General features: G+C 46.4%; 1 protein-coding gene across 1 annotated transcript in view; it reads right to left on the bottom strand.

Annotated features, from left to right (window-relative positions):
- The window catches only part of abcb6b (ATP-binding cassette, sub-family B (MDR/TAP), member 6b), a 76,489-nt gene that overhangs the window by 50,413 nt on the left and 13,576 nt on the right, over positions 1-12,500 (bottom strand). Inside the window, 5 exon segments of the mRNA XM_042066931.1 lie at positions 674-731; positions 2,509-2,594; positions 4,803-4,866; positions 10,953-11,029; positions 11,848-11,973. Coding sequence (XP_041922865.1) covers positions 674-731; positions 2,509-2,594; positions 4,803-4,866; positions 10,953-11,029; positions 11,848-11,973 — 411 coding nt within the window.

Raw genomic sequence — 12,500 nt, forward strand, 5'->3', positions numbered from 1 at the left:
GAGAGACAAAGGAGAGAGAGTGCAGGAAACAGGTGTAAATAAGGGTGATTTGAGAAGAAAGGGTTCAGACCAATACAGAAATTACAGGAACGAAGGTTTGTGTGTGTGTGTGTGTTTTTTCATCTAGTCTCTAATGCTCAGAGAGGAAATGGATTAATGAACTATAGCCACACACAGCCTGGACAGGTGCTCCCTCACAACAGGTGATTTGTAGACCACCACTACTGACGGCCTCAAATCCCCCACCCCCCTAAAACACACACACACACACACACAGTAAATAGATTAACGCTGCAAAGCTCATGAAGCAGCCCAGGATCCAGGTGTTACAAGTGTACCAGGTGCTCAGGCTGCACATCTAATCTTTCTCTTTCTGTATGTGTATGTGTATGCGTATGTGTATGTGTGTGTGTGTGTGTGCAGGTGATCAGGCTAAAAGTCTAATCTTTCTCTTTTCTTAAAGCCCCAGTGTGTATTGGGAAAGTCAATGAAGATCACAAAGCACCAGACCCTCTTTGTGTGTGTGTGTGTAATCACTGAGGATCACTAAGAATCAGACCCTTTGTGCGCATGCATAAATAAATAAATAAATTGTGTGTGTGTGTGTGTGTGTGTGTGTGTGTGTGTGTGTGTGTGTGTGTGTGTGTGTGCGCGTGTAACCATTGAGACTCACCAGTGCCACAGTCTGTCCAGGCAGCGCGGTGAACGAGACGTCATTCAGAATCTCCTTCCTGTGAACACAAGGCCAGATCAGAGCCACTTAAGCCCCAGAGCTGAGCTCACCACGAGGACTCAAACCAGTCCGATAATTATTACCCTTTACACCACACAACACACAGATCACAACACGGCAGCACGCTTGATGCCATGCCGGCCCCTAGGTGTGGTTACATCATATCCCCTTCCTGTGGTCAGACTGGGGTCTCACACAAAGGCTTTCTGACAGACACACAGAGACCTTTAATCCGAAACAGACAGCCTTACAATTAGGGACGCTCTGAGATAATGATAGAAAAACACACATTTCATTCATTCAACAGATGAGCTAAAACATAAGTGAGCATTAATTGTATAATTAAAAGGTGCACACCTATAATTATGAGTGAACATTAAAGGTGAATCGTCCTCTCTTTGACTGCAGATTGATCTCTGTCTCTCCACAGAAACACACACAGAAATGCACACACGCACAGACACACACCCCACATACACACAACTTACATACTAGAGTTCTTAAAGATAGAGAATAAGCTTGAAGTAGTGTGCGTGTGTGTTTGTATGTACGTGTGTGTGTGTGTGTGTGTGTGTGTGTTTGTGTGTGTGCGTGTATCAAAGTTTTAAAGATGCAGTATATACAATTTAGTGACATCTAGTGGTGAGAATGCAGATTTCATTCAAATGAAATGGGAGAAGCTGCTGTGTCATCCAGTGCCATTAGAACACAAAAAGGCCCTCTCTATCTCTATTGCCAATGGTTTGATTTGACCCTTCTGGGCTACTGTAGAAACACGGAAACCTCTCCGCTCCCCATGCTAACTCTAAGCAAGCGAAAACACAAGGCTTCATAGCAGCGTGTAATTAAGCACTAACAAGAACATAGTTCTGAATACCATATTCCATATTCTATGCATATGGATCACCCTAAATCCTCCATGCTGGCCCTGTACTGAGAGGGGCAGCTAAATCTAGGCGCTCTGGCTGGTGCATTGGTATGCCCAGCAGGAGCCTTCAGCTGTGAAGTGTTTCTCCCGTCTTCGTCCAGGAGTTTGGGATCTCTCATGACCCAGGGTAGCCCCGCTGACTTCTCTCCTTTCCCAGACTCGCTTCCTGGCATTTCGGCAAGTGTGGGTGTGTGTGTGTGTCTGCTATATATGTGCTTGTGTGTGTGTGTGTGTGTGTGTGTGTGAGTGTTTGTGTGAGTGTCTGTGTGTGTGTGAGTGTCTGTCTGTTTGTATGAGTGTCTGTCTGTTGTAAGTGAGTGTGTGAGTGTGTGTGTGAGTGTCTGTCTGTTGTAAGTGAGTGTGTGAGTGTGTGTGTGTGTGTGTGTGTGTGTCCCGTCCTCCTCTCTAGTCAGTGGGCATGGTGCCAAGTGCCCCTTTTCAGGGTGAATGCCAAAGAAAGCCCCACAGGTCCAGCTCTAAAGTCAGAGGCTGACTGAAGCATTGCATAACTATAAGAGTCTCGACTCGTGTGTGTGTGTGTGTGTGTGTGTGTGTGTGTGTGTGTGTGTGTGTGTGTGTGTGTGTGTGTGTGTGTGTGTGTGTGTGTGTGTGTGTGAATTGAGAATGGAAGGCCATACTGCTTGGCTAAGTTCTGCATGGAGGACAAATAGACTGGGGCTTATCTCCACATGCAATTCTTATTGCTATAACAAATTGCTACACATCACCTTTTGCCGTTCATTTAATGCTGTAGCTAACACTTGATGGAGGTTATGTTAGCTAACACTGTGTGCTGTATAAATGGCTGTTCTGCAGTATGGAGGCATGTCTGTCAGGATGAACGTACCCTTCAACATAGCTGAAGCAAACATTCTGGAACTCCACCTTCCCCTCTTGGAACTGCAAATCCCCAGCATTGACCTCATCCTTCACCTGCAGAGGAAACGGTCACACACACACACACACACACACACAATACAATGCCAATTTCACTTCTTTCTTGTACATTTCCCATCCCTCCCTCATTCAATCAGTCATTCCCTCACTCAGTCATTCCCTCACTCAGTCTCTCTCTCCTCCTGTGGTGTGGTGTGGTGTGGTGTGGTGTGGGGGCCTACCCTTTCACCCCCCCTCCCCATCACCTGCAGACACCACCCTTTCACCCCCCCCCCCCCCCACACCACCCTTTCACTCATTCACCCCCCCCCCCCACATCACCTACAAACAAACACACCACCCTTTCACCCCCCCCCCCCCCACATCACCTACACACACACCACCCTTTAACCCCCCCCCCCCACATCACCTACAGACACCACCCTTTCACCCCCCCTCCCCATCACCTGCAGACACCACCCTTTCACTCATTCACCCCCCCCCCCCCCCCACATCACCTACAAACACACCACCCTTTCACCCCCCCCCCCCCACATCACCTACAAACACACCACCCTTTCACCCCCCCCCCCCCCCACATCACCTACACACACCACCCTTTCACCCCCCCCACATCACCTACACACACCACCCTTTAACCCCCACATCCCCTACACACACCACCCTTTCACCCCCCCCCCCCCCCCCCCACATCACCTACAAACACCACCCTTTCACCCCCCCCCCCCACATCACCTACAAACACCACCCTTTCACCCCCCCCCCCCACCGTCTCTTCCCTTCTCTGTGCTGCTGGGAGGTTTTGTGGGAGCAACGGGAATATTAATAGTGGCGACCTTGAAGCCAGAAGGCAAGGTGTTCTTCTCACCCCGTCACTTATGCCTTCACTCGTCCTCTCCTCTCTCAATCTCTCCCCCCTCTGTATCTATATCCTGTGCAGCAACCTTGACGTGTGTGTGTGTGTGCATGTGCGTGTGTGTGTGTGTAAGGTGTAAGGTCAGCGGATCTCTTGACTGACTCTCCCACGAGCTTCTACATTATGTCTCTCTCTTTCTTTCTTTCTTTCTCTCCCCCCCCTCTCTCTCTCTCTTTCTCTCTCTCTCTCTCTCTCTCTCTCTCTCCCTCATCATTCTCTACACAAACATCCTAAAAGAAAACTCCACATCAAATAATGCCTTTGTGCGGCAGTTCTTGGGCCATTACCATATCAAGGGGATCTAAAGAGGCTTTGAATACTGAAACCTTTTGCTGTGTGTGTGTGTGTGTGTGTGTGTGTGTGTGTGTGTGTGTGTGTGTGGATGAGAGGCAGTGTGTGGATGAGAGGCCGTGTGTATGTGTGCGTGTGTGTGTGTGAGATCATTGGGCATTGCAGCCTTTTCCCACAGGGGGCTTAGTTCTAACTGACTTACACAAACACACACACACACACACACACACACACACACACACACGCCTCTTTATCCCAGGGACAGAGCCCACGCCTCAGAAACAAACTACCGTTATTCTACTCAAGTGTTTCTGGTCTAATGATGTAACCACTGAGCCTCAACCCCTCAGAGTACAACCCTGATCTAGACCACAGTAGGGCCCCAGCCCTGATCCAGACCACAGTAGGACCCCAGCACCACAGTAGAACCCCAGCCCTGATCCAGACCACAGTAGGACCCCAGCACCACAGTAGAACCCCAGCCCTGATCTAGACCACAGTAGGACCCCAGCACCACAGTAGAACCCCAGCCCTGATCTAGACCACAGTAGGACCCCAGCACCACAGTAGAACCCAAGCCCTGATCTAGACCACAGTAGGACCCCAGCACCACAGTAGGACCCCAGCCCTGATCTAGACCACAGTAGGACCCCAGCACCACAGTAGAACCCAAGCCCTGATCTAGACCACAGTAGGGCCCCAGCCCTGATCTAGACCACAGTAGGACCCCAGCCCTGATCTAGACCACAGTAGGACCCCAGCCCTGATCTAGACCACAGTAGGGCCCCAGCACCACAGTAGGGCCCCAGCCCTGATCTAGACCACAGTAGGGCCCCATTTCCAGCACAATTCCGATGTGCGGCATGGAAGTGTAAACAAGAAAAAAGCGCATGGATTCTGATATGTTCAAATCAGTTTCAGGCCTCATTCATAAGTGGAAATAAATCAGATATGAATCAAATTTGTGCCAATGCCACATTAGGCCCCGATCTAGATCTAGACTGGGTCTGGGTTGACTGGCAGCCGGGGACTCTCACCTCTCGGTCCTCAAGGAGCAGCTCAAACATTTTCTCCATGTCAACAAAAGCACTCTGGATCATTCTGCAGAGAGAGAGAGAGAGATAGAGAGAGAGAGAGAGGGTGGGAGAGTGAAAGTGAGAGAGAGAGGTATGAGTGTAAGAGAGAGAGAGAGAGGGTGGGAGAGAGAGAGAGAGGGTGGGAGAGAGTGAAAGAGAGAGAGTGAAATAGAGAGAGAGAAAAGAAGGAGAACGGAGATAGAGAGGGACAGAGAGAAGGGGAGGTAAGGAAGAGAGACTGTGAGAAAGCAAGAGAGAGTAAAATATGCAGAGAGTTAGTTAGAAAAAGGGAGTGTGTGTGCTTGTGTGTAAAGCTGAGAGGCCTTAGGAAAAAAAGAAACAGAGTCTAATATCTCATCGCCAGACCTCGATCCCCGACCATCAGGATCTACTCTCTGTCAGCTATATTAAGTATACCTTTACCTGTAATGCACCTGTGTTATGTTAACTGCCAGGTACCTCACACACCTGATGTGTAATCAAACTCTCACCTGGGACAGGTGTCTGAGTTCCCTACCTGTAGTAAGTCACCAGCCTGCATACCTGTAGTAGGTGACCAGCCTGCATACTTGTAGTAGGTGCTGAGCCTGCATACCTGTAGTAGGTACTGAGCCTTTATACATTACATTACATTACACGACACATTTTTAACCAAAGCGACTAACAACATGGTAACAGTTAAATTTTAAAGCAATTCTCTCAACAATTTTAGGACAATTTAAAAACGGTAGAGTACAGTAAGAATAAGTGCATCAGTGAGTGCTGTTTTTAAACAGTTGAGTGTCAGTTCAAGACGGCTGGTAAGTGCTAGCATTAGCAAGACTTGTTGTAAGTGGTGCTATGAGAGGAGATGTTCTCTAAAGAGCTGGGTCTTAAGAAGTTTTTTTGAAAATGGAGAGGGATGTCCCTGCCCTTGTAGGAACTAGCAGTGTGTACCACCAACGAGGAACAACAGATGAGAAAAGTTTGGATTGGTCTGAGCATACCGGTGGTAGAGCAAGACGTCGTTCGTCTGAGGAGCGCAGCGGTCTGGAGGTAGCGTATGTCTGTATGAGGGCATTCAAGTAGGTGGGAGCAGAACCGGAGACTACTTTGTAGGCAAGGCAGGGGCGCAGCTACCCATTTTTGAGGGATATGCAACAACAATATTGGCGCGCCCCCCCCCCCCCAAAACACAAACAACTAAAGCAAAACAAAAGGCCAATAATTTACATTATTACTGTGCATTAGTGTCTATTAAATATGTTTTTAAAGAAATGTTGCCAATTTGATGTTTAACTTGATGTTATACTTGATAAGTAGGCCTATTGATAAATGGTGCATTGCCACTTTAAGAGAGTCTAAACGGTTCTCATAACGTCCTTTTGCCAGTTATTGCTCACAATGGATAAGGCTGATAGGCACTCTAGCCATGTTTGTTTGCTCCACATTGACAACACAATATTAAGTTATTACAAGGAGCCTTCATTGTTAGGATATGGAAACATGTAATGAGTTGCTGCTAGCATGACATTTCTGTTTGCAGTTGGCCATTAAAAGTGCAGTATGAGCATGGTAGCCACCTAGCTATCTGAATGGAATAGGCTATGTTTCAATCGGCATTATGCTTAACAAACACTAGTTAGTCTGTTAACATTCATATTTGCAAGCCTCCAAGCACAGACATCATCACTTTAAATCCTACCTGTTGCCTTTCACCGTCCACTTATTTAACTGCTGTTGCATCCCTTGACATGCCATCTCCTTTTCCCCCTTTCTTTTTCTATTTTTAGTCGTCAACAGCTTTTTTTTGCTGTATCCATCTTTTTCCATAGACGGCAACTCACTACTCGTAGGCCTATCTGCTCGCCCAGCACTCACGGCGCCCCCACTCCCTCTTCTATGTCAAAATTCTATGATGGAATCTTATGAGATAGGGCGCCTACTCTAGCCTGTTAGTCCTCTAAAATGTTATAGAACATTGAGAAAATATTGAAATGATTCAGAAACGGACAGCAGTAGCTTCATATAGAAAATACCAAATATATTATTTATTTATTTTTACCATCGCTTTGGCGCCCCCATGGAGCTGCGCCCCAATGCGCCGCATATAGCGCATACCCACTTTTTGCGCCACTGAGGCAAGGGTTAGAGCCTTGAATTTGATGCGGGCCGCCATAGGTAGCCAGTGTAGCTGGATGAGCAGCGGGGGTAACATGTGCCCTTTTGGGTTGGTTGTAGACCAGGCGCGCCGCCGTGTTCTGGATCATCTGAAGGGGTTTCACTGCGCAGGCTGGGAAACCTGTCAGCAGGGCGTTGCAGTTAGCCTGGAAACCAGACTCTCTGACTTCGCAGAGAGTCTGGCCTAGATCCATAGGCGTTCGTTTATTTCCAGGTGGGAGGGCACAGTTTTGAGGTTTAAAATCATTGGAGTTCCTTTAAACCGCTTTGAACCAATCACTAACAACCGGCGTTTCGTCATACAGAGAAGTTTCTCTGCAGCTCGCCCATAACAAGCACGGGTGCATCTTATCAGCAAACAATCACACGTTTCATCTGCGTAACTCTCGCCAAAATGCATCATATAGTGTTTTGTGAATGTACCCAAGTCAAACTTTCATATAAATGCATAAGTACGTCCAAAGCGCCACTTTTAAGCTTGTATGCGTTGTCGTTTTCGGGTGAAATGACCTTTTGAATGGGATTCCTATAGGGCTACTACTTTTTTGATACAATCGCGTCAAAATCGCTATTTTTCAAATACTATGAAGGCTCGACACAACATGAGACTTTGATCGAAGTATCATCAGTGTCTACACATGAACGAGCATTGAGAACATTGTTGGTGTACACAGAGTTTACTAAAAGAGAGGTTTTGAACAACTCCCCTTGTTTTTTCTGCTCGCTGCCATCTTGCAAGGAGTGAGTTGTCCAAAATCTTTCTTTTTAGTAAACTATGTGTACATGAACAATGTTCTTAATGCTCGAGTTCATATGTAGAGACACTGATGATGCTTTGATCAAAGTTTCATGTTATGTCGAGCCTTCTTAGTGTTTGAAAAATAGCGATTTTGACCCGACCATGTAGCCTACTAAACTACAGTTTGACTCGGGTACGTTCGTAGCCTTTAGTGACAAAATCTATGACTAAAGTTTAGCTGACGATATAACATCCTACTCCACTGTGACTTCGTTCGTGACACTCCTGTTAATAGGCTAAACTATTATTTACATTTGCTCAAAGATTTCATAAGTATAAGTCATTTTCGCTCCCTACGTTGATGTATTCCAAGCGATCTGCTTCAGGGGCGGGGACGTAGTAATTGAAACACCACTGCCCAGCTGCCGAAGTAAACGAGTGTGAATCAACCTATTTCAGATGGAGTACTGTAGGGAAAAGAAATCAACCGGAAGTACGTAGACAGGCCAAGGCCAGGCTACGTTGCAGTAGTCAAGTCGTGAGATCACTATTGCCTGAACCAGAAGTAGAGTGGCATCTTGAGTCAAGTAAGTCCTGATTTTCCGTATGTTGTAGAGTGTGAAACGGCATGACCGGGCGACTGAGGCAACATGATCTGAGAAGGTTAGTTGGTTGTCGAGAACAACTCCTAGATTTCTTGCAGTCCTGGTAGGTGAAACAGACAGGGAGTAAAATTTGATGTTGATGTCGTGGTGTATGGTAGGTTTAGCTGGGAGGACCAGCAGTTCAGTCTTTGAGTGGTTCAGCTGGAGGTGGTGTGCCTTCATCCATGTAGCCATGTCTGAGAGGCAATCCGAGATCCGTGCTGAAACCAAGGGGTCATCAGGTGGAAAGGACAGATAGAGCTGTGTGTCGTCTGCATACAGTAGCAGTGGTATGAGAAGCCATGCGAACGGATAATCTGTCCCAAGGAGGTGGTGTAGATAGCAAAGAGAAGGGGGCCCAGCACTGAGCTCTGGGGGAACCCTGTGGTGAGATAGTGAGGTACAGATAGCTGACCAAGCCATGATACGTTAAATGAGCGTCCTCTGAGGTAGGATTCAAACCAGGAGAGAGCAGAACCGGAGATTCCCATGTTAGAGGGTATAGAGAGAAGGATGCGGTGATTAACCGTGTCAAAGGCAGCCAATAAGTCAAGCAGAATGAGTACTGATGACCGAGCGGTCGCCCTGCCTTTTTTAAGGCTTCTGTTACAGACAGCAGAGCCGTTTCGGTAGAGTGGCCGCTTTTGAACCCAGACTGATTTGGATCCAGAAGGAAGTCAGAGACCTGTTTAGAGACTGCTCGTTCAATGCCTTTGGATAGGAAAGGCAGGAGTGAGACAGCTGTAGAAAGCTGTCTTAGCAGCAGTGATGCTGGCTGAGAAAGAAGTTAGGAGTGTCTGGTAGTTTTTGAGGTTATCAGTTAGTTTGGATTTGTGCCATTTACTCTCCGCGGCTCTGAGTTTGGTGTGCTGCGATCGGAGGGTATTATTTAGCCATGGATGAGAGTGTTTGGATCGAGTTGGCCTTGTGGTAAGAGGGCACAGGCACGAGCTCAGTGTGGAGCAGAGCGAGTCTGTGGCCTCATTAACCTCCAGAGAGGAGAAGGTGTTGAGTGGAGGTAACCCGGAGGCAACCACCGAGGAAAAGTGGGTTGGAGACAGGTTCCGGATGTTGCGGCGGAACGTGACCATCGGCTGAGGAGCCGGAGGCTGTTCGGTCAGGCTGACATTGAACTGGATGAAAAAGTGGTCAGAAAGATGGAGAGGCGTCACCATGAGGGTGTCTGTGCTGCGATTCCGAGTGAGGATCAAGTCAAGCTCTTTGCCAGCTTTGTGAGTAGGTGGGCTTTGAACCAGTTTGAGGTCAAAGGAGTGGATCAGGGTCAGCTGAGCCTGGGGCGTCTAAGTGGATGTTCATATCACCGAGGACGAGAAGCGGACAGTCATGCTCAGGGATGGAGGACAGCAGAGTGTTGAGTTCTACAGTGGGCATCGCTTTCAAATGGCCACTTCAGTCGCACATTACGAGGCGTGAAGCTGCGTGCGTCGCTCTGCCACTGTACATCGCTCTGCCTGCCGCCCCTTCTGAAAAAGCAGGAGGCTACTATTAAACATAATTGTTGCCGAGAGAAATCCCAGCCTACGAATTCAATAACAAAATAAATCATGCATAATTAAACATTACCTCGATTTAGGCTACTTGGGTATGGCTTAAGGCTTGACTACACGGTGGTAACGAAAATCGAAATCGAAATTTGCTGTCTACATTATTGTCAGTGTTGGGGGTAACGCAACTACGCAAATCAAAACAGTGGTGTAATAATTGAGCCAGTAGAGAAATAACTGTTCAGAATGAATCTGTAGCCTTGGGTAGGCTTCTGCAGAAAACAATGTTAGTGATTTAATACTATCTAGCGACGTTTTTAACAGGCTACGCTATAGAGGCTTAGACAACTATGACCCACGTTTTGGTTTCGTAAATTAATTTGCCCTACTTCTTGACTGTAGTCAATTGACTGCTTGACATGTCATTTTTATTTTTCTGTACAATAAACAAATACATCTGCTTTATGCCGCAGAATTACATTCATATTTGGAACTTACATAGTCCAATGCATCGTTACACTACGTTAGTGTTTCCCAAAACCATAGTAGCAACGAACGTTCGCAACCACTATCGTAAAGTTGTGTAGTTACAACTACACCTCTCGACCTGTGGTAGATTGCTAGTAGAAGCATAGTTCCGGGATCTTCATGTCAAAGATGTCACTGACGCCAGTTATTTGTTTGCAAATTAATAATTATAAATATATTTAGGTTTCTAATTTATATTTACCTTCTAACATCCATATTTTAGTAAGTCACCAGCCTGCATACCTGTAGTACTGTAGGTGACCAGCCTGCATATCTGCAGTACTGTAGGTGCTGAGCCTGCATACCTGTAGTACTGTAGGTGACCAGCCTGCATACCTGTAGTACAGTAGGTGCTGAGCCTGCACACCTGTAGTAGGTGACCAGCCTGCATACCTGTAGTAGGTGCTGAGCCTGCATACCTGTAGTACTGTAGGTGCTGAGCCTGCACACTAGTACTGTAGGTGACCAGCCTGCATACCTGTAATACTGTAGGTGCTGAGCCTGCACACCTGTAGTAGGTGACCAGCCTGCATACCTGTAGTATGTGCCAAACCAGTTGAGAGGGGTGTAGAGCTGGATTATGTAGGTGCTGAACAGGACGTAGTCCCCCACCTGTAGGACAGACAACTCAGGTGAGATTACAGAGAAATCAGCAGGGTCAAATGAGACACATCAAAATGACTGTGCAGGGCCCGTATTCACAAAGCATTTCATCTTACCAAGCAAATAGCCTGCTAATGGAGTACACTATGGACTGAAGCCGTAACTTTGCAACGGTTTGGAACTGAATCTGTTTCAAGACACGTCTGCATAGACGAGAAGCAATTTAATTTGATTTACAAACGTAACATTTAGTTTAAATCTTTTGACAATAAATGGTTTTGGTTGTTGTTGGTGCTGCTACTGCATCCCTTACAATGCACAATTATTCCCTCGTGTTTGAGAGCTCCTGTGATTATGTGATTATTATATATTTCTTGAATTTCCCCTTGGGGATCAATAAAGTATCTATCTATCTATCTATCTATCTTATGCATGTGCATTTCAAAACATTGTGGAATGCTACAAACAGCTGCTTACAATTGTTTGTAAATAAGTCTTAGTAAGTTAGGAGTTCTCTCGACTACTTTTAACCTGTCTCAGACTTAGGTGCTACTTTTAGCACTAAAATGCTTTGTGAATTAGTCTTAGTCAAACAAATTAAGACTTGTTAAGTTGACGCGCCCATAACTTTTAGGAGTTTATCCTAAATATGCCAGTTAGGAGTTACTTTTAGCTTTAAGTTTCTATGTGAATACTGGCCCAGATGTTTAGAGTTTAACCCCCCCCAGTTGATAAAGATCAGTAAGAGGGAGAGGAAACCATAGACATCTTACAATGACCTAGACTGCACAAAACAGGATATTTAGCTCAGTGGCGGCAATGCATACTTTAAAGGTATCCACGGTAACAAAATGGGCGCAGAGCAGTGATCCCGCCAGCAGGCCGGCCCCGATGATGAGATTCTGCACCTCATTCAGCAGCGCCAGGGACGCACTACTCTTCCACTCACACGCCTGTACAGGAAACACCAAACACCAGTCAGGCAAGGCGATGGGAGCAGGGTGACCGGCCATGTTTACCATGAACTATTACTATAAAACAATATTAAAATCACTGACATACAATTGAATTTGTGTGAATTACGGCAGTTGGCATATCTGGCTTTTATCGATAGGATAGCTATAGGCTAACTGGTGCAACCCACTTCCTGTGAATTATGCTAAACTAGGCTAATGGTGTCAGATTGGGTTATTGCACGCAGAGAAGAGAAGGCTATGCTTCCTCTTATCTAACTCTGGGGTAGAAGCTAGAAAACAAACAAGCTAATTTATTGAGGTTGGCATGTTCCTTTAAAGCAGCACCCAATGAGGGAAATGTTTCCACTGCATTAATGTGTATCTTATAAGTAAGTATAAGTATATATACTCTTTGGATCCCGTGAGGGAAATTTGGTCTCTGCATTTATCCCAATCCGTGAATTAGTGAAACACACTCAGCACACAGTGAACACACAGTGAGGTGAAGCACACACTAATCCCAG

The sequence above is a fragment of the Alosa sapidissima genome, chromosome 2 (assembly GCF_018492685.1).
Source record: "Alosa sapidissima isolate fAloSap1 chromosome 2, fAloSap1.pri, whole genome shotgun sequence".
NCBI lineage: Eukaryota > Metazoa > Chordata > Actinopteri > Clupeiformes > Clupeidae > Alosa > Alosa sapidissima.